General features: G+C 38.0%; 8 protein-coding genes across 11 annotated transcripts in view; 4 read left to right on the forward strand and 4 right to left on the reverse strand.

Annotated features, from left to right (window-relative positions):
* Window positions 1-62: 62 nt before the first annotated feature.
* On the reverse strand, window positions 63-2,342 carry LOC136268247 (protein FAM161A-like). Its single transcript, XM_066063528.1, has 2 exons — window positions 354-2,342; window positions 63-311 (listed from the first exon to the last, which is right to left on the reverse strand). The coding sequence occupies exons 1-2, from the start codon at window positions 2,285-2,287 to the stop codon at window positions 116-118; spliced, it is 2,130 nt and encodes a 709-aa protein (XP_065919600.1). The 5' UTR covers window positions 2,288-2,342; the 3' UTR covers window positions 63-115.
* Window positions 1,489-6,055, forward strand: LOC136268254 (protein cornichon homolog 4-like). Its single transcript, XM_066063540.1, has 5 exons — window positions 1,489-2,446; window positions 2,584-2,652; window positions 2,704-2,816; window positions 5,492-5,632; window positions 5,957-6,055. Exons 1-5 carry the CDS (start codon window positions 2,378-2,380, stop codon window positions 5,979-5,981), a joined length of 417 nt encoding a protein of 138 aa, XP_065919612.1. The 5' UTR covers window positions 1,489-2,377; the 3' UTR covers window positions 5,982-6,055.
* On the reverse strand, window positions 5,982-7,981 carry LOC136268251 (dephospho-CoA kinase domain-containing protein-like). Of its 2 annotated transcripts, none has more exons than XM_066063537.1 (4): window positions 7,792-7,981; window positions 7,439-7,642; window positions 7,299-7,383; window positions 5,982-6,320 (listed from the first exon to the last, which is right to left on the reverse strand). In XM_066063537.1, exons 1-4 carry the CDS (start codon window positions 7,901-7,903, stop codon window positions 6,044-6,046), a joined length of 678 nt encoding a protein of 225 aa, XP_065919609.1. In that variant the 5' UTR covers window positions 7,904-7,981; the 3' UTR covers window positions 5,982-6,043. The 2 variants fall into 2 exon arrangements, 1 of the variants encoding a protein (XP_065919609.1); XR_010706953.1 differs by having other exon boundaries at window positions 6,186-6,320; window positions 6,722-7,383.
* LOC136268253 (protein cornichon homolog 1-like) lies at window positions 7,733-8,766 on the forward strand. The gene is made up of 5 exons (XM_066063539.1): window positions 7,733-8,094; window positions 8,153-8,221; window positions 8,272-8,384; window positions 8,438-8,581; window positions 8,638-8,766. Exons 1-5 carry the CDS (start codon window positions 8,020-8,022, stop codon window positions 8,672-8,674), a joined length of 438 nt encoding a protein of 145 aa, XP_065919611.1. The 5' UTR covers window positions 7,733-8,019; the 3' UTR covers window positions 8,675-8,766.
* LOC136268252 (glia maturation factor gamma-like) lies at window positions 8,671-11,307 on the reverse strand. Its single transcript, XM_066063538.1, has 6 exons — window positions 11,181-11,307; window positions 11,037-11,133; window positions 10,921-10,982; window positions 9,194-9,326; window positions 8,941-9,014; window positions 8,671-8,883 (listed from the first exon to the last, which is right to left on the reverse strand). Exons 1-6 carry the CDS (start codon window positions 11,181-11,183, stop codon window positions 8,812-8,814), a joined length of 441 nt encoding a protein of 146 aa, XP_065919610.1. The 5' UTR covers window positions 11,184-11,307; the 3' UTR covers window positions 8,671-8,811.
* On the forward strand, window positions 10,884-17,661 carry LOC136268245 (probable methyltransferase TARBP1). Its single transcript, XM_066063526.1, has 27 exons — window positions 10,884-12,304; window positions 12,357-12,426; window positions 12,480-12,628; window positions 12,680-12,732; window positions 12,787-12,884; window positions 12,942-13,077; window positions 13,130-13,226; window positions 13,291-13,380; window positions 13,451-13,553; window positions 13,602-13,686; window positions 13,738-13,916; window positions 13,971-14,053; window positions 14,101-14,262; window positions 14,346-14,777; window positions 14,829-15,017; window positions 15,072-15,262; window positions 15,311-15,382; window positions 15,432-15,561; window positions 15,618-15,728; window positions 15,777-15,926; window positions 15,982-16,068; window positions 16,117-16,304; window positions 16,358-16,439; window positions 16,491-16,863; window positions 16,917-17,041; window positions 17,097-17,233; window positions 17,377-17,661. Exons 1-27 carry the CDS (start codon window positions 11,294-11,296, stop codon window positions 17,540-17,542), a joined length of 4,749 nt encoding a protein of 1,582 aa, XP_065919598.1. The 5' UTR covers window positions 10,884-11,293; the 3' UTR covers window positions 17,543-17,661.
* LOC136268248 (bone morphogenetic protein 1-like) lies at window positions 17,331-19,621 on the reverse strand. 2 transcript variants are annotated; one of them, XM_066063530.1, is made up of 3 exons: window positions 19,295-19,621; window positions 18,646-18,969; window positions 17,331-18,023 (listed from the first exon to the last, which is right to left on the reverse strand). In XM_066063530.1, exons 1-3 carry the CDS (start codon window positions 19,587-19,589, stop codon window positions 17,656-17,658), a joined length of 987 nt encoding a protein of 328 aa, XP_065919602.1. In that variant the 5' UTR covers window positions 19,590-19,621; the 3' UTR covers window positions 17,331-17,655. The 2 variants fall into 2 exon arrangements, with proteins under 2 accessions (XP_065919602.1, XP_065919601.1); XM_066063529.1 differs by having other exon boundaries at window positions 18,646-18,975.
* Window positions 19,622-19,627: 6 nt separating this feature from the next.
* LOC136268244 (kinetochore-associated protein 1-like) overlaps window positions 19,628-25,767 on the forward strand; it is a 58,086-nt gene continuing 51,946 nt past the window's right edge. The window contains exons 1-12 of one of the 2 annotated variants that reach the window (XM_066063524.1): window positions 19,628-19,685; window positions 19,742-19,783; window positions 19,836-19,959; window positions 20,095-20,155; window positions 20,201-20,255; window positions 20,352-20,418; window positions 20,547-20,627; window positions 20,688-20,713; window positions 20,767-20,868; window positions 24,820-24,901; window positions 24,996-25,063; window positions 25,129-25,281. In XM_066063524.1, coding sequence (XP_065919596.1) covers window positions 19,674-19,685; window positions 19,742-19,783; window positions 19,836-19,959; window positions 20,095-20,155; window positions 20,201-20,255; window positions 20,352-20,418; window positions 20,547-20,627; window positions 20,688-20,713; window positions 20,767-20,868; window positions 24,820-24,901; window positions 24,996-25,063; window positions 25,129-25,281 — 873 coding nt within the window. In that variant the 5' untranslated portion in view covers window positions 19,628-19,673. Of the gene's footprint in view, window positions 19,686-19,741; window positions 19,784-19,835; window positions 19,960-20,094; window positions 20,156-20,200; window positions 20,256-20,351; window positions 20,419-20,546; window positions 20,628-20,687; window positions 20,714-20,766; window positions 20,869-24,581; window positions 24,700-24,819; window positions 24,902-24,995; window positions 25,064-25,128; window positions 25,282-25,767 lie in introns of those variants that run through there. The other variant, XM_066063525.1, reaches the window with a different exon arrangement.

Raw genomic sequence — 25,767 nt, forward strand, 5'->3', positions numbered from 1 at the left:
CCAAATTAGACCACTTTCGCCTTCCCAACAAAAGAAGTGCAAAATTTCCCTCCTCCAAAGGGTTGAGTTGTAACAAAATATTGTCAAATTTAGACGTTACACTTTAAAATTTTATTTACAAGTTATTAAGTTCCAATATTTCTTCATCCGTAAGGCCAGCTTTCTTAAGAGCAGCTATGTACTTAGCTTCAGCCATTTTCCTGGCACTGTCTAAGCTTGTACGCTCCAGCAGAAGAGGTCTGGTGTTTAAACGTTCTGTCATCTCCTCCAACTGTAGCTGGTATTCTATTTCCTTTGACTTCTGTAGAGCTCTGCCAACACACTATTATAAATACTAAGATAGTTACACTAACCTGTAGGCAGCGTGCTTTTCTTGCTGGCTTCTCCGTATTTCACTGCTGTGGTCACTTGACTTCACTTTATCTGAAACACGTTTTTGGATTTCCCTTTCTTTTTCCTTTCTTTCTTGTTGGCTCTGTTCCTCTTCAAGTTCCCTTCGAATACTGGACTCCAGTTTCCGTTTGTTTGCTGCTTCCCAAAGCCGAGAAGCTTCCGTTGTCATGCCAGAATATTGGCTCGGTCCACTAAACGATCTTGAATGACTTAGTTTTACTGGTATCCTGGGTGATTTATAAGGCCACCGTGTTTCGGGTAGTGTCTCTTCATCCCTCACAATGTCTTCATACACTTTCTCAATTCTTGATGGTATCAGCTGTGTTTTCAAGTTGAATGGCTCAACAGTTGTATTTACATTAAATTGCTTACTCCTTGCTAACTGGATTTCATTGTCAATGTGAGATTGGACATAGTCTGGAACTTCCGCAGTAATTTTAGGATGGAATCTGTGTTCCTCGGTCAGGAATGCTTTCTTTTGTCGTTCCTCAAGCCGCTTTTTTCTCAGAACTCCAATAGTATAGGCCCTACCTTTAACTTGCATACTCTTTGGTAGCTTAGAGCTTTGCAGCAACTCTCTAGCTCGCACTTTCTTTTTGATCTCTCGATACTCTTCCATCTCTCTAACCTTTTCTGTATTATCAGCATACAAATACTTTGGAACTGGCTTAGCCACAAATAATTTAATTGCCTGGTCATCTGTGATGTCTTGTTTCTTTGCTGAGTTTTGTTTCTTTTGTTCTTCATCTCTCTTTATAAAGGAAAATGGTCTTTCAGATGCTTTTAACATCTCTTTACGGGATTGCTTAATTTGAGTTCTTCTTTGCTCATTCTCTGCCACTATTAACTGATAAAGTGGAAGATAGGTGCTCGATGGTACAGGAATTGCTTTAAATTTCTTTTGTAATTCAAACTCTTCAAGTACCTCCCTCTCAAGTTTCTCTCTTTCTGCCTCCATTGCACTCCGGCTTCTTTTCTTTACAGAATTCTGCTCCCTAATTGTCATAGAAAAAGGCCTTGGTACTGTTACACGAGGGTACCATTTCGGTGTAGCAGCAACTTTATTCTTAGTAGCATTGATCACTTTCCCTTCATTTGGCAAGTAACTGTCCACAGAAAAGTCTTCCCACATGCTACTAATGATTTCCATAGCAGAAGAACGATCCTGGGCTGAGGCATATGACTCAATAGTTAGTGACGAGACAGCAGATTCCTGTGAGTCTGAATCTTCATCTTCAGAATTGCTACCACTTATGTTCTCATTCAACGACTCCATGCTGATGCTACATGGTGTCAAATTATCTCCATTCTCTATCTCACAACTATCAGAAGTTTCTTCGAATCTGTGATGCTTGTTTGGGGTAACAACGTCTACAATTTCAGTTCCACTCCCAGAATCATTAATCCACACATGCTTCTTAGCTTGGTCTGATGACTGTGTATGGGTAAAAACAATAGCCGAAGGCTTGAAGGCAGCTTTGCTAGCAGTGTTCTCTGCCACTGCCCCAGTTTTCTTAAGCATATCTTCATCAAGGGACTTACTAAGTAAACGGGTAGCTGCCATTGAAGTATTCTGATGGGACTCCAGCAGTCTCTCAACGGATGACAGAGTTCTTTGGTTGGCTGACTGAATTTTGATCAAGTCTGCACGTACTGAATATGGAGAGTCAAAATAGCTTCTAGTCTTACCAACTGGAGAGCTGACAGACCTTCTCACACACTGTGCCTCTCTTCGGCTGGACAAAGGTAAAGCATTTCCCAAACTGACTAATTTTTCTGGACGCAAGTCCTCGCGTAAGTTGCCCACAGGTGATTTTATATCGTCAGAAGGTCTGCCCTTTGGAGGAGAAACGCAAGAATTAGTGAAAGAACTTTTGCGATGAGGCAATATCATCACTAAGTTTGATCGTTTCCATGGCACCTGGATGCACAGAGTGCCACGTGAGTTACGTAGGCATTAATTGGAAGTACAAGTTGGCGCATAATGGACGTGCTCGTATTCATGGTGTGTTTATTTGATAGCCTTGGATCTTTGTTCTTGGGAGTTTACTGTGTATCCTTCAATGATATGATATTACTTTTAGCAATAGGAATGTTGTGTGCGCGCGATTGAGAAGTTGTATGTCATTATTCATTGTTATAACCCCCTGCTTTGTAAATCCTTACTGTATTTACCTTAACTGCAATCAGTTAATTCAACTATCAGATTTGGAGTGTGACTATGTAAATACCAAGAAAGGCTGTCAAGTATTAAATACGGTCAGTCATCACTATTGTGTTGTGTGCATTACCTATCCATTTCTTGTTTAGTGGGTACTTCCAGAAATTATAATAGCTGTAATACCTCCAGTGATATTGTTATTGACGTTTCACTGGTTCCTGTTTCTACTTACTGCTCCAGTGGCTTGCTTTCTAATACACAGGTATGATATGTACACTTAACTTGCAGTGATATCCATGTCTTCTTACTCTTGCATTGCATGCATGTGTAATACTAGGTGTGTAAATGCCACAAGTTGTTTATTTGCTGCTCCCAGTAATACTGTATAGATAGTATAAGTAGACTATGCATGATGCAAAACTTTAATGGGTTGGTGGTTTGCATTGCAATTCATCCCTTTACATGCAGTGATAAATTGTGACCCAGTCTGCGAAAACCGGTCTTATCACCTATTTAAAAGTATTTACTGTGTTGTAGCTCGCCAGTGGTTGAAGCTACGTGTACCAACTTTTCACACGTTTTACACCAATTCAGAGCATCCACTATGCAAGTAACAAACAGCTAAGTTTCCCGCCATTTTAGATAGTTTTTAAACTGAGGTTTACTGAGCTCCAAAAGGGGAAGGAGGCAGGGGCCCGGAAGGAGGGCAAGGGGCTGTTTTAAAAAATTGAAAAGGAAGGTGTTGGGATGAATTAGCAAGTTAAGGGCCATTCAGGTCTCAAAACTGGCGTAAATGAAAGGAAATTCACAGAAGAGGTCATTTTTTAATACCATGGAGCTGTACAGCCACATACAGCCATCCCCAAAGCTCCATTAAGGCCCTACACTGCACGTACGGATTGCTACTGGGCTTGGGAAAAGTTACCAGCAAAAGCAGACCACTCAAGTCTAGCTGATTTGGTTGTGAAATTAGGTAGTTTATTCATGTAGCTTTGTGTTCATGGTGAAAAATCGAATCTGCTGACATGGGCGATAAGGCCGGTTTTCCCAGATCCAGTCACAATTGAAGAATTTTGTCAAAAAAAATGATTGTCAAATTATCTGATGTGTCAAAATCTTTTCCGTGGTCAAATATTGACACTATATGGTAAAAATGTAGTTGTGTAAATTGTTGTGCAACTGAAGATGTATGAAGGAGGATAAGGAAGAAGTCCTGATACATTACTATACTGTACATGCAGTTCCAAGTAGCAGGTTACGGTTTTCCATGTACATATTGTTGTATATCTTCATTCGTTTGTAGCGTTACATTGTGCGTATGTGTGTAGCACATGTGTTTCATATTGTGTGGGCTTGGTCCTCCGTGTCAGGTTTGCAAAGATAAAAAATATTCTCAATTATTGTGATTCTGTTAGTGCAGACATAAGTTATGTAGAAATTGTTAGCAAACAAATAAATCTGTTGCACACATTTTATTCAAATGTCACCCAAATATTTCATAATCCTATACACAGTACTAAGCTAGTAATTGCTGACATAGCTATAATGTTGTGCCAGGCTTTCAACTAAAAGAAGACAAGATGACTGGTAATGGAATCAGATTTCTCTGGTGGCTTGAATTAATACTGGAGCCTGATCCTACATGCTGGCCATTAGTACTGTTTAAGTAGGGATCCTCCCCAATAGTGACATGCGCTGCCTAAAAGTCATCCTAGGGACATCTTACACGGCAAAAATCACTTTTACGGAATAATATTAGTCCATCTAACATCAAATACAGCATCAAAAACAAGAAAACACAAGTAGCTGGATATAAAATTAAAAAAAAAAAACATTGCCGAAACTCGAATTTTCATCTGCCAGCCTGCCTGACCATAGTTACAAGGCTGGAGGCCAAATGAAGCAGTGCACGGCCACCATTTTATGCCACAATAGCAAACTCACCAGTAGCATGTTCCTGTTGGGGTTCTGATGAGTGTGTGCCTTCTGCGCCTTGCCTTTTATCAGCTGGTCTTTGCCTTCATGCAATCGAGGCATTAATTTTCCCTATCAACACTTTCCTTGAGCAGCATATTTAGACACCGCAAATTTATTTAAACACTTACGCTTGGTAGATACCTGTAACTTCACATTAGGTTCAAGACGACACCTATTAATGCGATCTTGGTTGATTAATAGTGATTGAGCACCGAGACCACACCTCTTAACAATCCATTTACTGGATCACAATGACACACCCCGTTATTACTGGTCTAGCTGTATCATAATGCTAGTACAGTGAAAATATGAAATAGTGACACACACCCTGGTAGTGAAAGCCTGACTCAAGATACTCTAATAGAACAGTCACATGTGTATAGTATGACAAAAAAACCAAACAAACTAGTATATTAAAAACAATTATTAAAATTGAAGTAGGGATCTAAGTGATAAAAAGTAGTGAAACAAGAGATGAACAATGATATTATGGCCTAGCTTGGTGGGAAAATCCCTACTTTGACATTGAACAAAATCATTGTTATAACATTCCAATGTAGAGATTTTACCACCAAGCTATGCTACAATACCATCATTCATCTCTTGTATAACATGCCAATGTAGGGATTTTCCCACTGAACTATGCTGTAAACCATCGTTTATTTCTTGTCACTACTTTTTATTGCTTGGATCCTTACTTCATTTTTATTACACTATACAGAGGTTTGCGGAATGTTTGCAACACAACTGTAAAACACCAACCGAAAAACGTGATCCATTAACTTTGAAATGCGTCACCACAATGTTGATAAGTCACGTTTCTGGTGACTTCCTGTATTGCAAAGATTCCGCAATCCTCTGTAGTATGCATATTGCTTGTTACATGTAGCTCACATGTGCCAAATGAAAAGTGTGTTGACACATGCAATGGGTTATTAATTAATGCTTGTTGCAATACAGATATGCCACATTACCTCCTGGCAGTATTGGCATATATGATCCTACTGAGATCAGAAACAGAGGGGCTATTTCAAAATTTCAGACAGAGAATTTCATCAAGATCGGCTACTCAATAATTTCATTCCTAGTGTTTTTATATTGGTAAGGATAAGTGCCAACAGAGGAGGTACAACAAACAAAACTCATTGTTTGCTATATATAAAGCCAATGGGAGGTATAAACACCCAAAAGCATAAGAATACATTTGCTATCACAGAGTTTGTGAACTACTGGTACTAGCATATGTAATGGACTGATAAATAAGCCAAGAATTCAGACACTAAAGCTGAAAGCATAGACACTGATATTATGAACTAAACCCAGATGAATTCCAACACAAAATGGTATCTATGTTGTACCCCCTCTACATGGTGTAACGGGTATTTGATGTAAACCTTGTCTGTTAACTCTAATGTTTTCGCACAGGTTGATATATTCGTTGATTAACTGATTGATATCCTACATACAGCATTATTAGCAGATGAACATTTTTGGTGGTGTACATTAATTAATTTATAACAACAATAGTAATACAAATAATAACAATATAAAAAGTGTGGCAATTAAAATCCACAGGTGAAGCCCATGGTAATGAGAAAGTGCTCTAATTTTTTGGTGCAAGTCCACCACTTGTAGCCTGGTGTGCTCCAGTGTACCAGAATTGTCTATGACATAATCAGCCATTGAACGTTTTTCACTGAGCGACATCTGTGAAGTAATTCTCTGCTTTGCTTCATCCTCAGTGAAGTTGTTTCTCTTTACAATCCGGTCCACCTGTTGTTGTTCAGAACTAGGTAAGAAAACTACATGATGTTGGGTGTCATTATTATATGTAGGAAATATAGTGGAGAGTTAATCAAACACTCATTCATTATACAGAACTTTATTTGACTACTCTAATAGAACATATACCTGTTTGACAAATACTCTACAATAGAACAGTCACTTTGCTGTTTGGATAATTGACTCCCTAAAGGGAAAAAGGTTGCACAATGGGGCAATTGATTGATGGGATTTAGTGGAAAATTGTCACTGAAGAGCTTGAACAGAGTCAGGGTGTTCTCACTATGGTTGTAGGGCCCAAAGTGATCAAAAATTTGCAAGCGGACTATTTTAGACTCTAGCATAACACATTAAGACATTATTTAGCACCCTATAGTGTTTACATGGATCCAGACATGTATTCTTTACCTTGGTATGAAGCACCAGGCTGGGGGATTGATGGCCTAAAATATTCCATTTCAATCCCTGTTACATTCTGATGGTCTAAGGCCCTGAAATTCTACTGAAATGCATACAAGATACATATAATGTTTCAAGGTGTCATGTACCCATTACATAATTAAAATGGTGATGTACATGTTGTCTCCCAAAGTATAACATATAACACCATGTAGCTAATAGTCAGAGGTATGTATAACCCTTGTTTGTAACTATATACTAGTGAATTCCAACAAGGCATTGGTGGTTCAGTGGTGGTTCAGTGGTCACCTGCCATGTCACTTGGGAGACCCTGTATTTGATTTCCAGCTAATTTTGTTATTGCAGTGTATTGTACAATAATTTTTTTTTTGTGTCCTGATAGTACATTTGTTTGAGGTACTTGAGCACAACTTTTGAAGATAAGAGTACATTGACTAACTGACCTGTAGATAGTATTCCAACACCTTACCTCTTCCCCAGGAAATTCCATTGTACGTGGACAACTGTTGACAGGAGCTCATCAAGTCCATAAGGACTCAATGAGCTCCTGTTGTTGATGACTTACCAATACACCACAATCACTTTCTTCATCCATTTTGTTAGTTTGCTTTCAAACAGTAATGGGGAATCAAGAATGACAAACTTCTTTCCTGAAGAATAACACAATGTAATGCACTTGTTTGTCTTTACAGTTAAAACTTTTACCTTGTAAAAAGTTCCACAAAATTTGCAACATCATTTCTCTGCGGATATATGGATGAGTGCATTGGTTAAGTATTTTCCGTTTCCCAGGATCTGAGAAGACCATACTTCCTAGCAACTGTCGGTTGATTTGCTGTGATGGTAGAAGGACCTCTTGGCCAAAGTTTTTAACAATCTCTTTCCATGCCTTTGATCCTGGCTCAACCACTAAAACAAGGCAAGGAACAAGCAAGGTACGTACATGTAGTATACACCCAACCCATAGATAATAGACAACCCTATTATCTATGCCCTACCCTATGATCCAAGTGCCCATTGTATCATAAAGCTCTGCGCTAGAATTCGAGACAATTTACCTTTGTGAGCAATCACATCAGCATCAATAATAGCGCATCCTAGATTCTCGAAATAACGAGATGCAGTAGACTTTCCACTTCCAATGCCACCAGTTAAACCGATAAGTTGCATTCTAGCATGCAGAAATTAACGCGCCTTTAAGATTTATATTGTTCCTGCGCGTGTATATAGTCGCCTGCAAGTCGATGCGCTAAATATTAAGCGTGGTGAAGAAAGAGAAAGCGAAGATGTCGACTGAATTTTGGATTTTCATGTTAGCAGTAATGATTGCGATAGGCCTTTTATTCACTATGGTCTGGCATGTGAGTTATTGAATTAGTTACTGCTGCTCACGTGTGCTAGATTTGAAACCATTCACAGTTGATTTGTGTGGATGAGCTAAAAAGTGATTACAGGAACCCCGTAGACTTCTGCAAGAATCTCAACCGCGTAAGAAAGCATTTCAGTAATCCCCACGTCTTATTTTATGCCTGTGATAGCTGGTTATGCCCGAATATGGTGTTCATTTGGCTCTCACCATCATCTTGCTTGTGAATGGACTGTGGATATCAGCAGCCATTAATATACCTTTAATTGTCTACCATGTCTGGAGGTCAGTTGTTGACTACATCTTTTATACCTGTCTAAACTTTGTTGGTTGTCTAGATATATTCAGCGTCCAGTAATGAGTGGCCCGGGTCTCTACGACCCAACAGAAGTGATGAACAAAGCACACTTGGAATTCTACACAAAGGAGGGTTTCATCAAATGTGGATTCTATGTACTATCATTTCTCATATATCTCTACAAGTAGGAAAATCACTGCTACACTGTTATGTACTGTTATCCTTTCTTCCCTCCTGTAGCATGCTCGTAGCTCTTGTCCACTCACTCACCACTTAGAATAATTTCAGTATTATTTTTTGACTAGTTATAAATGATAATATTTACAAAATGTGCAGTATACAGAGAAGATACAGTGCAGTTCTCTACAATAGGTCAGATATTTTCAAACATCTACAATATTTCTACTTGTGTCTCTATCTGAAGAATCCCAGTTTGGACAGTAGCCATTCCTCAGTCATTTCGTCAACTGCTCGTAACTCAAATACCTTTAAGGAACAAGGTCACATCTAAAGCAGCATAATAATTATAGCTATGCATCTCACCTTAGTGAACTGACCTTCTTTTACCAGTGAGGTCTTGGTACCAGCATACATCATTTGAAGTTCTGGCTTACAACCTGGTGTGGGACATTAAAGATGAAAAGTGTGAATACTGATAGTGGCTACTGGCCACCTCCTTAGTAAAACCATTATAGTGGCCATGTCAAGTAGCTACGTCTAAGATGCAATCCTATTAAGACCAAAAATGACCCCAGAAGTGACCCTATTAATGGAAGTTTTACTGCAAAGTGTTTACCTTGAGGGCTTATGAAGATGAAGCAAAGAGGATAAGATATCCGACCATCATCATGCTTGTGGCAGTAGCTGTAGGCAACAAAGCGTGGCTGGTGTTCTGGTAACTCAGCTTGTAAATCATCCAGGCTTACATTCTATAGAAAAAAAGTGATCCTGATCATGTACAAAGTAGTAATTATGTAAATATCACAGCAGATAGAAAACAAGGGTAACCAGATCAGCTAGACTTGTGATGCTAAACCATGCATCTATGAACAATGCTCTCAAAGAGCACAGTACTTACAACTTTGTATAGCAGTAAGGCCACTTCAACTAAATCTTTTGTTTCTCGGGCCTGACCGACCCTATATTTTTCAGTATAAAATAATTATGTTAATCACGTGATCACCTTGCAAAGAGTGGCAACGCCACGAAGGAGTTGCAAATTTATCTTTAAGCTCTCAAAAAGTATAGGTAACACTAAATATCTCAACATATAGCTGCCTACTCGCAAGTGATACAGCAACCGTAATGTAGCTTAGCCACCGTTTGACTCACAATATCACTCTTCAGCTAGCAAAATAGCCTATTTTTATTTTACCGACCTACCGACCTTTATTTGGCTGAATTTTGCCCGAGAAACAAAAGATTTAGTTGAAGTGGCCTAACAAGCAGTAGAGACTGTCTAAGAGGCAAGAAGTGTGGTGATCACATAGCTAATTAAAAACAGTTTAATGACCATGTACCCTAGTTAAACAATTAAATAATAGGTTTTTATCAAGAAATTGACATAGCCTGGTGTCAGAAATATGAATTAACATTATACATCATAGTGTGTCTTTAATACAAAATAGTAACAACTAATGACACTGCGTATGACCAAGAGTTCATAACATATATACTGTGTGTCCTACTCCCCTGTAGAAGGGCATATTGTGAAGTTATGACATAATGTGTTTCATCCGCTTCTCTGTATAATTTATGATGTCATTAATTGAATATAATATCAATTCAACGTGTGCCTAGCAAAGTCGTTCTCTCAGTGTTTCTCACCAAACAGAACTACAAGCAGGTTTAGACAACTGGGTTGTATTTCTTACTAGGCCATTCGCAACTATGGCTGCCCTGAGCGTCGTGAGTGCTAACGATTCTTGGACTTTTATGGCTGCTCATGTTACAAACCACGTCATGTTATTGCATCACAACTTCATGATATGTACACATGAGAGTAGGACACTCAGTATATTATGAACTCTTGGTAATATGACCCATAAAAATCTTCCATAACAAGAAGTGGATGCCAAATCTAAAGAGGAATGTAATTAAAAGACCCCATTTATTGGCATGGTGTTTAATTAGAGGTTTTATTTGTTCCACTCTTCTCAAAAATATTATGCACCTATCAAAGTTTTTCCCCACCTACCCCCATGCAGGCAAGGAGGGGATTTGACCCAACTCTAAGATACAATTCCCTACACTGGGACGAAATTGTAGGTCTAATTCCTTTCTCTGCTTGAATCCTTTGTTATAAGCATTACTAAACCCCTACACCTGGGATATAATTCCTTTGTTGTGACCCTCTTTTGCCTGCATGAGGGTAGGTGGGACAAAAATTTGATAGTATTAGTAGAGAAAGAAGAGTTTATTGATAGTGAGCCAGTGAAAAGAAACTACCCAGAGATCAAAATACAATACAAAGTCTACTGAAATTGTAGTGTATGCAGAATTAGGGCATGAAACCCCACATACATCCAACACATCTTCATCAACTTCATCCTCCACAACTGTCATAGTTGTGGAGTTTATTTTCACTGTAGACAACAGAAGGTGGATACAACAGCTCGCAATAAGAACGCTCTACTTACTAACAATGGCTCCATTCGTTTTATCCTTCCTGAAACGAAACTTCTTGAGCTTTTCTTTCAAGCCGGGATCCACGGTGCATATTTGAAGATTACCAGCCTGCACAAATAAGTATACTTAATGAAGCAACGCGTAGAACAACGTACCATATTTCCTGTACAAGTCAAGGTATTCGCTAAGCTGCTGATAGTGCACTTATGAATCTTGCAGTACAAAATTCATTGTTGACAAGTAAGAAACGATTGTGGTATTCAGTAATATGGACTTACTAGATTTGCTACAGGAGAATGGTTTATCCATTGAGACTTTGTTGAAGAAACCTGTTTTATCGTGTACTGAAGATGTTAATACTACTACTGGCTTTGAGGCTGCTACAATAGAGAATAAATTTTCAGCGATTATCGCTTACCTCACTGCTCTGCCGCAAATTTCTGATGAGGATGGACAAAACTTGCTCATTAAAGTGTGTATACCGTGTCTGATAAAACTGTCACCAACTGAAGAAGCTGATAAGCTTGTTACACAGTGTGTGTGTAAAGTGTTTGTTTACATTTTCCAGAAATGTCCTACTCAAACCAAATCTTTCATGCTGTCACAGATTTTGGCTCTGTTTAAAGCTAGCAATATTACTACTCAGGGACCCCTTGGTGGAGAAAGTGCTCAAAAAATGATCGATGCTGGAGTATTGATACAAGTTCTTGCTGTAGTATTTACACAAATAGATTTGCCGACAGATGACGAATTGTACCTCATATCTTCAGAACTGTTTGACTGTATGCTGTCCTACCTCCAGTATGTGAATAAACGACTTTGTTATCAACTTTGCAGTGGTGTATTACCATGCTTTATTGGGACAAAAGATGGCCAAAGCAAGCTGAGCAGTCTTTGGACTATAGCTGAAGGTGCGTATAAGAATCAAATCAGTGTGGAGATGAATGCCCTACACTTGGTGTTGACTATCTTGTGTTGTTTCACTCATCAATTTCTCGGTTCTTCAGATGACAATAAGTTATTATTACTGGTGGATTTAAGAAACAGTTTAGTGTTTTGGGCTGTAATCCAAGAGGGACTAGGAAGCTCTGATCCTCTTAATAGAAAACGAAGTGCATATCTTCTTCAATGTAGCTTAAAGTCAGTATCAACAAGCAAAACATCAGACAATTTCTCTACACCTGATAAAGTGTTTTGGTGGGATAAAAAACATGAATCACAGTTGAAGAAGGTCTGGGAGGCTGTGGTGTTGCTCCTGGAAACACTGGAAGAAAAACAAGTAGTTTACTCTTACATAATATAAAACTGAAGCCCATATTTTGTTGATATAGGTACACATTGTAAAACCTGTCTTGCCTCGAATGAAACTCCTCATATCTGCCACACAAAATGTTATTGATGGTAAGAGTTCTATAAGCTATCAATTGGTAGTGGAATACTTATTTCTACATTAGGTCAGAGTCTTCTACATTTTTCGTGGTTATGTGTTGTTCTGAGAAGAACATTTGTACATGAATCCAAGACTATTATAAAATGGGGTGTGATGGACTTTCTTACCATGCCAATGGATAACTCTCCATTAAAACATTCAACATTCTGGCCTGTGAGTAGACTAGTACGTAGTTGCTTTCAGTATTGTTACTTTTTTCTGCAGTTTTTATTCAGTGATATGGTTTCTATTTTAAATGATTCCTCTATTTATGTTAGGTTGGTCATGTGTTGACATTGTAATTTTTTTTAATAATGTATTTTGGATTACAGGGAGCAAGATATGACACTTGGTTCTTGTCCAACCATTGCATCTGCCTTTGTAAATTTTACTGTTAATCTAGTTCAAAACTTACCGAATGGAAAGAGAGGTTATTGCTTTTTGTAAAATAACAGTTTTGTCATGCTACAAGTTTGTTTCTTTATAGGTGAATTTCTCAGCAAGTTTACTGAAGCTGTTACAGCGCACAAGATGGCTGATGTCCCGTTAGTATTTATCACATATGCATTGTCTAAAATTTCCCCAGAGCCTATTTTATCCAGCAAGTTTCTTGCTATTGTAAGGTACTACACAAATTAGCCATCCACCCACCTTACTGTACATCGGATATTACAGAGAACTGGCATTGACATGTTTAGATACCCATTCTATCCCCATGCGGTCAGCAATCCAGTGTTTTCTGTTGACTACAGTTACTAATCTCTCTATTGAGGTGGGCATGTGGTAAAACTAGTGCAGATAATACGTATGCCTCATTGACTTTTTATGCTCTGCAGATGGAGGTTAGCTACCACGACGTTGCTAACACACTTGGAGTGTTGAGAGCAAATGAATGTTTATCCTTTGATTCAGTGGCTTGGAATCAGGTAAGCGTAATTCAAGAATCACACTATGTATTTAAGATTTAATGAAATACTTCCCGTAATAAATTCAAAGGCCTCCAAGTGGCTGACAAAAATCACTTATGCCAGACAGATGAATGATTGCTTGATAGAATTTTTAAAGAAGATTGTTGAAGGAGTGATCAGTACAAAAACAGGTAAATAAATTGTAAAATATAATAGAGTTTATAGTACTGTCTTTTCAGATTGCAATAGCCTCAAGATCAACTACAGAGCTAGACTGCTGCTCTTGTTCATTTATTCAGCTTTAAAGGATGATGATTTCTTTAAGTACTACATAAATTATATACACACATGCAATAAAAGTATAATGTTTTCTAGATTAGTATCAAAGAATGAAAATACTGTTAAAGAGTTAGCAGGAAGTTTGATTCTGCCGGTGATAGATGTTATAGTCAAGGCACACACTCATGCGTACATGTCCAAGGCAGTTATCAATAATGCACTAGAATTGCTAGTGTTGATGTTGGGAGAGCTCCCTTCATATGCCACTCTAATAGGTTGAGATAGTTAGCCATTGCAATAGAGTGCTTTATGTGTATGTACTATCCTAGGAAGTCTTATGTATCAGATTATGGAGCCATGGATATCGGATATTCTTCTTTACATTCAGCAAGAACTATTGATAGGATCTAAGGTATAAGAAAATATGTATGCAAAATTGCTATATATCTTGTTGCATAGATGTCTCCATTTCCCGATCTTACCTATGTAAAATCTTTCCTTAATGCATGGGATGTATTGTATTGCTTTTTGGAAGTAAACTGTTCAACTATGAAAGAATCTGTGCTTGCACAAATTGAGAGCAGATGTTGCAAGGAACTAAGCAAAGCAGCTGGGCTTAAGGTATTTGATGCATGCATGACTGTTAAACTGATTATGATTTCTCCTTTTTTGTTTGTTTTGTGTATTTTGTGTATACTTTATAGGAATTGATTTTGTCTTCATCTCTTCATGGCTCTATGACCATTGCTTCATGGCTGTGTAGCAAGAAGAACAGCCCTAGCTCCAATGATCCTCTGCTTGAGTGCTTGTCTAAACTATCCCTACAGGTGGAACTACTCAAGCCCACCATACAAAGTGATACTAAAGAAGGCAATGAAAGATTAGCAGAAGAACTGAATAAGGAATGGGGTCCAGTGGTATCCCATTATCTTAAATGCCATTGGGAGTGTGTGTTGTATTATATGACAGCAGCCTCAGTTTGTTGTCAAATTAAACATATTGACACAACATCTCTGATTACCATGCAATGTACTGATCCTATATTGCTAGCTGATGCTTGTATTAGCTCACTAGATGCTGGCTGTAGTAGTGCCATTGTTACTATTTGTAAGTGTATGGCTCTGCTAGTTCCACAAGTGAGCAGTTCACCTCTATAGTGTCCATTCATGTACACTGTTTCTCCATAGCTCTACCAGACTAGCTGTGATGTTCTTTGTGGCCACATTAACACTTTATGGAAACTCATTCTAGAGCAGAGAAGCAAGCGTAAACTTTTTTCAGAAGCTCTTAGTTCATTTCTTCCATTTGCATTTCATCCATTATTGCTTGTCACTCATAGCAGTACAAATGAACAGGTGTATGCAGTGTTAGAACAAGTAATGTCTACTGCTCGTTGAAGTGTTTATATTATTTACTGTCTTGTTTGGTAGATCATGTCAGAATTTCAAGAGCTAGGAGAACAGAAGACTGGCACTTTTAACATCTTAGTTAGCTATTGCTGTCGGACTTGGCTTGGGATTGTGAATGAGCACTCTCCAGGCCTCCAAGCAAGCTTGACTTGTTTCAGCCATTTCATCACAGATTCCTTAGTGTTTGGCCCAGTATACAAACGAAATCTGAGGTATCTTAACATTAAACTGTACATTATTGATATCTCTATTGTTTCCAGAGTTGCCACTGATGTTAACTACTTCATTGAATCACTTGGAGAAGAATGTTCCTCTAATAGTTTACATTTAAGGTGAACCTTAGTTTACATGCTCACCACTAAATTATTGGTTTTCCCATAGGCCCCTGGAAGGAGATAGTCATGTTAGACTGACCATGGCCCTTTTTCTGGTTCAGCTAGCTGAGAAATCAAATTGCAGTTGGGTCACACAGTTAGTCTTGCCTCACCTGACACAGTTATTGTTACAAAAAGTACAGCTGCTTTGCAGATTACATGTAACCATTTTTAATAGTAATATGTGCATTAGAGCAATGAAGAGATTGCAGTCAAGCCAAAGTGTTTCATTAACAGCTTGTCCCATCGCATTAGATCAAGACTATGGCAAGCCATTCTAATATTAGTACCTTTTATGCAGCAGGTAATGTATCAAAATCAAGCCTTCATTTAATACTACTTGTGTATGTAGTCTACAGTGAAAGAGATGTTACCTCAGATATTTAAAGCAACAGAATCCGGTGACCAGTTTTCTGTTAGGTATTTACAGGAGTGGGCAGCTTCTTATGTATTGGCTGTCCATCCCATCCTCCTGCCCACTCTGTGGCAACACTTAGAAAATGTAAACAAATCAACTACAATATGTAGTTTGTTAATTGTCATAATTCATTGTATAGGATACACCTAATAAACTTTGTTTGATGGTTTCAGTACTAACTGCCACTTCACAAGTTGGCCGTTGTCTTGACAGTGATGAAAGCAAAGTAATAGAGAACACATCTTTTAAAAATTAAACCCCTTATTTTTTGCAGTTAGAATTTTTACGTAAGGCTCTTCCCCTTGTGATGAAATGGACCAATTCTCATCATTTCATGACTAAAATATATGCACAGAGCTGTCTCCTATATTTATGGGATTTATATAGTGAAATATCTACCAGCAAGGTAGACCAAGAATTGAACTACTTAAATACTATTGTAGAATTTGTGAGACTTTACGGGTAAGCTACAGAATCTGTATTATATGTGTAACTTAACTCTTCTATGTTCAAAGTGACATTGCCAGATGTAGGAAGAGGATGGAGAATAATGCTTTCCATACACTATGCCATGCTGTGAAAGATTTCAGTTTTGAGGTAACAGTTTACGGTGAAGCTAAACAATAATACTATTTGTGTTACCCTCAGAGTGTTTACCATATTATCCCACAACTGTCACAACTAAGTAGCGAAGAGTTTATTTTAAGAAACGATTTTAAGTTGTCAGAGTTTTGGAGTGACTCATTACAGATTCCATTACATTGTACCAACCAACAACTCCTTGCAGCTGCTGCTAAAGAAGAGAGACGCCATCATGGAAAAGATGTCGGTCAGGTTGAAGAAGATCCTGAAATGAGTGATGTACAGAAGAAAATCACTCCATGGAGCAGTAGCAATGATGCCATATTAAATGAACTATTCCCTGATACATCCAGCACCTCTATGGACAATCCCAAGCAAAGCAAACCTGGTAGATTAGTTCTAGTAGCATCTTTGTTGCATAAGCCGCCCAATCTGGGAGGTAATCAAAAAATGTCTGTTATAAGAGTAATTAATTTTGTTGGTTTCATGCAGGTTTGTGCAGAACTTGTGAAATTTTTGGAGTCACTCAGCTAGTATTAAACAATATCAACATCATCGAAGATGCACAGTTTCAAGCATTAAGTGTCTCAGCAGAGAGATGGGTCCCCATAAAACAGGTATGTAACTAGGTCTTATTTTCCCCACAGTATAGTTAGATGACACTTAACACAGGTCAGAGTGCCTCAGCTAGAGGAGTACCTCATGGAAATGAAACAACAAGGTTATTCACTAGTTGGTGTAGAGCAGACAGCTCACAGCAAGTGCCTTACTAGCTACAACTTTCCATTGAAGACTGTTCTTCTACTGGGGTATGCATTTTTATAAATGTGTAATGCTCTTATGTTTGATGTCTGTAATTCAAGCTTTGTGGTTGAAAATGATTTTGTGTATCTGTGGTTTTAAAATTCTTCTGTAGTTTTATTTATGTATGAAACTATGTGTGTATGTGTAGCAATGAACGAGAAGGTATTCCAGTCCATATAATCCACATGTTGGACGAGTGTGTGGAGATACCACAGCTGGGAATCATCAGGTCATTGAATGTTCACATCAGTGGTGCCCTGTTGATATGGGAGTACACTAAACAACATGGCTTCAAACCAAAACAAGTTACTTGATGTATATTGTTAGTACAATGTATAAAAATAGTATGAAGTTAACCATTTCAAGTAATGGTGTATGTCAAATCCTTTTCCTTTCGTATTTCAGTGGCATTACAAAAATTATGAACCTATAATCGTTTTGAGTAATAGTGTAATTCAAATCCTTTTCCTTCTGTTCTTCTGTCGGAAACAAATCTTATTCTTACTTGAGCTGCGTTTATCACACTAAAAGCTATTTGACTTCTAGTGCCACACAGTTTACGGATTATGCTATGTCTTCCAGCTCTCTCTGTTTTGATGAGCAGCACGTAGTCTGATACACACCATCTTGTTTCCTGAATGTTCATGTTTCGGAACAGTAGTACTAATCTGTGCCCAGACCAAACATTGATAGTCCACGTGCATACAGTAAGAGGTCCATAGTTGAGTGGGTGTTGTGGTGAAGTGATCACACCATTGAGCTCATTGTATGTTCTCTTAGGACCACATTTCTGATCTGTAACAATAAGTCATAACAATTAGCTGTAGCTATAGGATACAATATGTACAGTTGGTTTAGTGACAGATAAAACATTACTATTCATAGGGTACCTGTTGTCCCCTATAAACACTGATATCACATATGACTTGATTGTGTCCTAATATAGTTATGCGTTAGCTATTCCTATGCATGCATCAAAGATACTAGATACTACAAACTAACAATATGAGGAGCTATAGAGTGTGTGGTTAATTAAGGTTACATCAATGTGGTCTATACATGTACATTTATAATGACATAATTTGTGCTGGTGACTTTTATAAACCATATTTTGTGGCTATTTTATTAAACCTTACACGATGTCCATGATGGTCAGTGACATTACATTAGAAATGTAATGATTAATTGGTATAACATTGGAAATTAGTTAATCATTAATTTGTACCACTTTTTCAGCCGATATTATACTGATCATTTTAAGAAGTTCCAACTTGAGAATTTGCAATTAGTATGTGTTATAAAAGTATTGACATTCACGTAGTGTGTATTAATCACATTACCCAAAATTGTATAACTGAGTGTGTATGCGACTAGATAATATAACGTAGCTATGGTTACATATAGCTGTATAGCTCACCTCTGTAGTAAGTCCGATAGTCCAAGTGAAATGAACCACCTTTCAACTTGTAGTGAAATTCCACCAGAATTAAATTAGCTGTACTATAAATGGTAGGAAAGTACTGGCCACACAGCCTGTATGTCTTTGCTCCATTATTTAGGATGATGTAGTCATGCCAGCAATATCGGCTGATGTGCACATTGAATGATCTAGCTGATAATGCTATTCTCCTGACTGGATCAGTTCTGATAGTCCAAACACATTTATTGTTGCCTGGATAATCTGTCTGGCTTGGAGATTTAATTTCGCCTTTCCAATTCAACAGAACTTCACTGCAACTTCCTGCAACTGACACCATAGAAACATAAACGAGAGCATATTGAAATGCATGCATAAAGCCATAGCTAATAATGTTTTATTTTTTAATTTATTTATTAAGGCTTTACAGCACAAGTGCTGAAGGTCTGTAGGACACCTGGTCCTACAGCCTGCTTAAAGTTGTTACAGAAAATGTGTTTGATGTAGTTCAGTTTAAACTTGATTCTCTTAATGACTCATATATAAGCTATAATTGTTTACATATTGTGTAGCAACACTTACACTACCTCTTAGCCAATACAAACACAGATATATAGCTCACAACAAAACAGTCTTATTAGCTATTCACCTTTTTCACAGCAAGTTCCTCCATAATTTCTACTGCATTCACAAGCAATTCTTGTACTTGTGTCGAGAATTTTTCTCCCATTATTTTGGCATGTAAGTGGACAGGTCAAATTTTCAGTCCTGACGTCAGGAATCGAACACATCATCTCGTTGCAGCACCTCGTCTCGACATCACGATATTGTACCCCGCAAATACAGTCCCTGAATTTTCCATAGTGTACTCGGCAAGTCTTTGCAGCAAAAACTACTACAAATAACAATTCTAGCACTACAAACTTAACAACAACAGCTTTCATGTCGAATATTGTAGATATCTGACTTAGCTATTTGCGCGCATGCGCTTTATATAATTGCGGGAAAGTTGATTCTAAATAGTGCCGATGGCTTGGGAGGTAAGTCTCTTATCGTAAACAGAAATATCAAGTACTTCAATACTGTGTATTAATAGCTGCGGTCCTTTATCAATATCGAGGCGGATTTTAATGATTCGGTAATGTTTAGGCTAACTTCGTGCACCACATAAACACTATCATTTATAATAGAAAGCAGCCAGGAATGGGCACGCTCACACACTGTGCACCAGTGCGTGGGTTTATGCAGCAGTGGACACGACGTTGTATAAAGTAGAACGTTTCACTCAGCAAATCAGCAAGACAATTGAATTTGGTAGGCTGTTACAAAATTGATTGTGAGATTAATTGGTTATTTGTACTTTGTGTGGGTTCTATTTGGGTTGCTGTTTGGCTTATGGTGTAACATGCTATATGTGCATCTATGGGTGTTCTCGGTGATGTATTGTAGGGTCTGTGATTGATATCATCGGAGTTAGTAATGATGAGGTCTGGGTTGTCATAGGAACAAGGTGCGTGTGATGTGTTGAAGGGTATGAGATTATTTTTATGTTCAGGAATGGAGTGCTACATTTCTTAGCAGTGGAGGTTGACAAAGTAGTGCTTTCACAGGTACAATGTGTGTATGTACATGTAGTACGAATGTTTGCACAAGCATGGTTTATCAGCAGAGTAATACTGTATTTTGTGTTAATTTGTACTCTTAAGAACATTGCTATACCACATTCTGAAGATGTGCCATTGTTGCAAGTAAAGTATTCTCCAATGAATGAAGGTGAAAAGCAGTATACACATACACTACTTAGTAGATGTATGCACACACACACGTGCACACACACACACTCACACACACACACACTTATACACATGTGCTTGCATGCATAGTGCATTTGTTTTATGTAGAGAAACACACCATGGTTGTGCTAACGAATAAAAAGACAGCACTCATTTTTCCAGACATCCATTTAGATCCTTTGGACTCCAGTAAGATGTTTGTATACCATCACAGGTACATGTATTTATTTACTATGAATACTTGTTTAGCTATGCAGGATGAAGAGATTTCAGAAGTATGTTTGTGTATGTTTAGTTTCTGCCGATAGTGTCATGGTTGTCATGTTAGATGCTCAAGTTGGTTGTCACTGTGAAGATTGACCTTAGTTCTTGTCATGGCAGTGAGATTCCTTGTTCAGTGTCTTTCTACAATGACCACCTTGTCTCAACTGTTAGTGTGTGTAGTGTGTAGTGTATGTATATACTGTACGACAAAAAAATTTGATTAAAGGGAAAGTTGACAAATCCAGCTTTGACGAACTAAATGTTGACAAAAGTCAAGAAATCATAGATCTAAACACGTAATTCATATATGTACTACATTTGACAAATTAAAAACTGATGATTTCAACTGATTTGTCAAGTTGTCAACCTTTTCTGTTTTCAAAATTTCCTGTTGTGCAGTATACATTACATGATGCTTATCATATACTTCACCTCGTTCATTTTAATATACAAATTCCTGGGCTTGAATAGATGTCTGGCTTGTTTAAATGCTGGATCCAAAGATAAGACCGGTTTTCCCAGAGACAGTCACAAATTAGCCAAAAGTAGGGATTAAAATGTGTCTCATTTTAGCAAGTAGCCATCTAATCTTGTTTCCTTACTTTTTGTTGCGTGGATCGTTTCTCATTTCAGCTGTAACATTTTTGAGCTTGTTTCCAGCTAGTTAGCTAGTTGTATTACACTCCTGCATAGTACAAATATCACTCATTTTGTATGCGATAAGCGCCTCTAAAATAACTATTGTCTTTGTCTTTAAAGCTAGCTATCACAGCAACTGTTAAAGCTTCAACTGCATTTCTCCTAAATGGTAAGATTTAACAGTAAAACATTGCTGGAGAGTTTTATCATTAAGGTGGAACCTCCCTTTTAGAAGACTGTATCCACCCCCTGAAAGGCATGATTACCTCGCAAATAACTAAACTGTAAAACGACTATACAGCGTTAATAAATGCTAGAGACGACTCCTTGACTACTAAGTAACCTGGTCTTATGGCATACTTTGTTAAAACCACATGTTCAGGTAGTGACACGCCGCAACTATCAATCATCCTTTGTGAAGAACAAGAAAGGCTTGAATGATGAACAGCATGGTGCAGTGGACAAAACATAATCGAAACAACAGATTTGTGAATCCACCATCATTACCTTGGCTGTCTGAAATTTTTGGAGCTGTATGCCTAGCACTACCGGGTCTTACAGCAGGCAGACGAAATGCAGGTGAATTTCAAAAAAAAATTAAATTCACTGTACATCGAATCATTCGACTTTTCGGTTCATTTAACCAAGGTACAGCATTATTATAGCAGTACTAATGCATTCCAGGTGGTTTTTTCAGGTAAAATTTGTTTGCAAGGCTGTTTTTTAAAGTGCGAAAAATTACTAATATATAAGCTGTATGATTTCTTACCAATCCCTACTACCCGTATTGTACATTGCATAATACTGAAGTGGACACGCCCACAGAAGTCTCGTTTCAGATCCTTCCCGGCACATTTATTATGTAATGGTGCAATTAATAATAGGCTAGTTAAATTCTTTGAGTTGAAACAGTAACCACAACAAACTATCAAACAGCAAGTGTAAACGTAAAAACCAGCCCAAACAAACAACGGAATCCCAGCTAACTTTATACAAAGTTGTCTTATATTCCAAAGTACTATTTACTTCCAGTGCAATCCATTCCACAGCTGGTTTCTTTGTGATTTGCCCATTTTTGCTGTTGTGCTTGTGTATATGTACTCATGTCCACTATGTCACAATCAGGATAAAGCAGCCGACTGTTAACTCTACCTGTTTCCATTGAACAGGGGTTAATCTAGGGGGGGGGGGAGGGGCACAGGCCTCCTCTGGGTTAGCTATTTCCCCCCCTAGGTTTATACCTAAAGCCTTGAGAAATAGAAAGGTTTAAGGTTACGGAATAGTTTAAAATTCGTGGGCGGAACAAATTACAAAACCTGCTTTAAACCAAGCAGGGATAAATAATTTCAACAACTGTGTTGTGTTAACAATACAACTAATTGTGCTTGTTTGTTTTTACTACAGAACAACGACTGTTCTTGGGTGTGTGGTCTACAATAGAGCAATGTTAACCAGACTAACAGATTACTGAATTCTTATAATTTCAACACAAGTGGCTAAACAACTAAAATATCTAGGTCCTGTGGAAGCAATTTTTTAAGTTACTGGTAGTATAGACATTTTATTGAACTTTTAGTAGTTTTTTCGGGAGAAACAAGCTCTTTGAAGGCTTGTATCCGAGTCACTTGGGAGAAACACGCCAAAAACGCTTCCACAGGACCTAACAAATTTAATATACAGTATCACTATGCCCCAGAAAAGCCAATAGAGCCTACAGCTTCATGGTAGTGACAGCTTGTGTTACTACAACAAATTGTAGTGTTCCACCTGCCTCAAACTACACTGTAGCTACATAAAAACATTAAATATGAAGGGCTTCATCTTCATTTAAAACTTTTCACGCTGCTAGACTGGTTTTATGGGCTTCTCAAAAAGTATCGATAGGCATTCAAAATTTTGAATGATTGCCCGTGACTATACCGTAACCTTAATTGATCCCAAAGTTGTATAATCCAATGGTCAATATTCAATGGCATCACAGTAAAATTTCACCAAAATTGAGTATATTTACACCTAAATTTTCAAAATTTTCCTGGGGGAACATGCCCCCAGACTCCCCTAGAATCCGAAGCAACTTACTTCGCCCCCTCTAGGTTTATATTCTGGGTTGAGCCCTGTTGAAGTATAACTGTATTATCAAATAATACTCTTCTTAGTTTATAGCAAGTATTTAGATAGATGGTTATATGGTTAGTATGAGCAAGTTATCCTGTTGAGTAAGACAAGGGAGGGGTCTAAGATTATGAACACTGATGTATGAAGTATGCTGTTGTGATCATAAGCAAACAGTGTGACTTGTTCCTTTCATTAATTTGGTGCCATGTGACACAAGTTTGTTTGAAAATATGATGTCTATGATAAGATTTACAAGGTTTCTGAATAACTTCAACTACAGCTTACATTAGCAGTACTACAACAAGCCATCATATATAGCCTATTGCTACATACCGTAGCTAGCCACCATCTTGGAAAAGGGAGTGTCCACCTTTGAGACCATTATGACCTTATTTGAAGTGTTTCCTTAATGTGAAGAGCCCTTAAGAAACTGCCTGTTGTCCTACAAAGGAATAACCATTGTATTGTGTTGATCCAGCTATATATTATACACTTCTATAACCTTCTTGGAAAATTGAAATAGTTTTGAGTTCTTGAGAGCCTTTAAGCCTTTGAAGATTCTACCACCCTGGCTTTGATTGTATGAACTGAAGCCTGCTATTAACCTGTATACTGTGGACACAATGTTTGTTTAACTGAGTGGGGATACCTGCTGGTGTTTGCTAACAAAACCCACAACTGTATGTGTATGTAATTGTGTGGCTCCATGCACAACTTAGTGCCTTGTGTTTTTACTGTATAAGACGTGATGTGGCAAATCTTTACCAAGCTTAAATCATGACATAATTTTTTTATTGCACAGGCTTGTGATAGCAACAGTATACGTAGTTGTGTACAAACATTTTGCCAGATAAAATCTCACCAAATGTATTTTAGAAAGCCACCTCTCTTAACTACCCGACTCAATTGGGATGTTTGTACTGTCTAATGCTGCCACCTATTTAATCAGAACAAGATAAAACCTAATGAGACTAGTGGATGTATCATAGCTGTGTATTGAATATGGGAGTTGTTAGGGAGGGAAAGAATTTGACATGTTTTACTAAACCAAAGCCGTCCAAATTATTTGTATGTAAACTTTTTTTGTAATTGGTCAACTTTTCCTTTGCCAAATATATTTTGCAGTGAACTTAACCACCACTGCACTTTTCCATATATGGTAATAGAGAGGGCTTGTTGTATATCTATGGAGCAGTGCAGTGGAACTTGTCAATGTGGGACACTTGAAAACGAGAACACCAGTGTAAGCTGTGATTCTGTGTAATAGCTAGTCCCAAAGTATAATTCAGTCAATCCTGAGGTGTCTATATTACATTAGCTCTTCTACGATTACCATGTGTTAATACTTATGGTGTAATGTTAGGGTAAGAATGATGGGATACAACTGTGGGAGAGAGAGGATACTGATTATGTTCTCAGTGATGTGCCAATGTGGGCACTAGAAGGTGCGTGTTGTGTGCCGTACGTTTGTGTATGCATGTGTCTGATTGTGTGCTAAGTATATGTACGTGGTACTCATATACCCATCCATTTTGCTAGATACTGGAGTATGTAAGTGTGAACCTTGTCCTGACAACCAATCAATATTCCTTGCCATCACTGAGGACGTGAGTTAGACACACAATTGAGTTACTTACATGCATCATCAGTTGATATCCCTGTATCACTACAGCACTGTCTAGTAGTACTGCAAGCTCTTGCTGGGCTGGTAATTATAACCAATGTGTGGGATAAAAAACCAGTTAAAGACTTTGTTTTCTGTGTGCCATCCTTGGATCGGTGTAAGCCGAAAGCTTGCGTGCTCACAGCTCCTTCAGAACAAAAGGTTTGCTATGGCTTGTGAATGTTTTGTATGTACATATAGTGTGGGCACTTTTGAAGCTGCCTTTGTTTTCACATTTGTGTAGGCATTTTTGAGCAAAATGCATGCTCAGACACACACACACACACACACACACACACACACACACACACACACACACACACACACACACACACACACACACACACACACGCACACGCACACACACACGTTCTATGCAACAATCTATAGTGCAGTGTGTATGCATATCAAAAAAAATGTATCGTATAAGCAGAAAATTTGACAGGGAATTAAATTTGGTGGTTGGCAAAAAATGTTAAATTTAAATCCGCCAAACATCTGGATAGCTAAAGAGAGAGCCCAAGGGAAGAGAAGTATGAACCTACATAGCTTATTCTGATGAAGTCTACTACCTACTAATCATGGTCCCACAGCTGCAGCTGGACATTTCTCTGCACCTTTCATATTTTTCATACGTGGGTCAGAGGT

The sequence above is a fragment of the Dysidea avara genome, chromosome 10 (genome assembly GCF_963678975.1).
Source record: "Dysidea avara chromosome 10, odDysAvar1.4, whole genome shotgun sequence".
NCBI lineage: Eukaryota > Metazoa > Porifera > Demospongiae > Dictyoceratida > Dysideidae > Dysidea > Dysidea avara.

Excerpts from the sequence above, each read along its gene's own strand:
- LOC136268247 (XM_066063528.1), bottom strand. The coding sequence starts at position 2,287 with ATGATATTGCCTCATCGCAAAAGTTCTTTCACTAATTCTTGCGTTTCT. Across the intron at positions 312-353 it reads GAAAAGCACGCTGCCTACAG|AGCTCTACAGAAGTCAAAGG; the intron begins GTTAGTGTAACT and ends GTGTGTTGGCAG.
- LOC136268254 (XM_066063540.1), top strand. The coding sequence starts at position 2,378 with ATGGACGTGCTCGTATTCATGGTGTGTTTATTTGATAGCCTTGGATCT. Across the intron at positions 2,653-2,703 it reads GCTGTCAAGTATTAAATACG|TGGGTACTTCCAGAAATTAT; the intron begins GTCAGTCATCAC and ends TTTCTTGTTTAG. Across the intron at positions 2,817-5,491 it reads GCTTGCTTTCTAATACACAG|ATATGCCACATTACCTCCTG; the intron begins GTATGATATGTA and ends GTTGCAATACAG.
- LOC136268251 (XM_066063537.1), bottom strand. The coding sequence starts at position 7,903 with ATGCAACTTATCGGTTTAACTGGTGGCATTGGAAGTGGAAAGTCTACT. Across the intron at positions 7,643-7,791 it reads TGATGTGATTGCTCACAAAG|TGGTTGAGCCAGGATCAAAG; the intron begins GTAAATTGTCTC and ends GCCTTGTTTTAG. Across the intron at positions 7,384-7,438 it reads TTTGTGGAACTTTTTACAAG|GAAAGAAGTTTGTCATTCTT; the intron begins GTAAAAGTTTTA and ends GTTATTCTTCAG.
- LOC136268253 (XM_066063539.1), top strand. The coding sequence starts at position 8,020 with ATGTCGACTGAATTTTGGATTTTCATGTTAGCAGTAATGATTGCGATA. Across the intron at positions 8,222-8,271 it reads TCTGCAAGAATCTCAACCGC|CTGGTTATGCCCGAATATGG; the intron begins GTAAGAAAGCAT and ends TGCCTGTGATAG. Across the intron at positions 8,582-8,637 it reads TTTCTCATATATCTCTACAA|CATGCTCGTAGCTCTTGTCC; the intron begins GTAGGAAAATCA and ends TCCCTCCTGTAG.
- LOC136268252 (XM_066063538.1), bottom strand. Across the intron at positions 10,983-11,036 it reads AACGAATGGAGCCATTGTTA|TGAAAATAAACTCCACAACT; the intron begins GTAAGTAGAGCG and ends TGTTGTCTACAG. Across the intron at positions 8,884-8,940 it reads AAGAAGGTCAGTTCACTAAG|GTATTTGAGTTACGAGCAGT; the intron begins GTGAGATGCATA and ends TGTTCCTTAAAG.
- LOC136268245 (XM_066063526.1), top strand. The coding sequence starts at position 11,294 with ATGGACTTACTAGATTTGCTACAGGAGAATGGTTTATCCATTGAGACT. Across the intron at positions 12,733-12,786 it reads GATTCCTCTATTTATGTTAG|GGAGCAAGATATGACACTTG; the intron begins GTTGGTCATGTG and ends TTTGGATTACAG. Across the intron at positions 13,078-13,129 it reads AAGTTTCTTGCTATTGTAAG|AGAACTGGCATTGACATGTT; the intron begins GTACTACACAAA and ends CGGATATTACAG.
- LOC136268248 (XM_066063529.1), bottom strand. The coding sequence starts at position 19,589 with ATGAAAGCTGTTGTTGTTAAGTTTGTAGTGCTAGAATTGTTATTTGTA. Across the intron at positions 18,976-19,294 it reads AGGAACTTGCTGTGAAAAAG|TTGCAGGAAGTTGCAGTGAA; the intron begins GTGAATAGCTAA and ends CTATGGTGTCAG. Across the intron at positions 18,024-18,645 it reads CTATCGGACTTACTACAGAG|ATCAGAAATGTGGTCCTAAG; the intron begins GTGAGCTATACA and ends TTATTGTTACAG.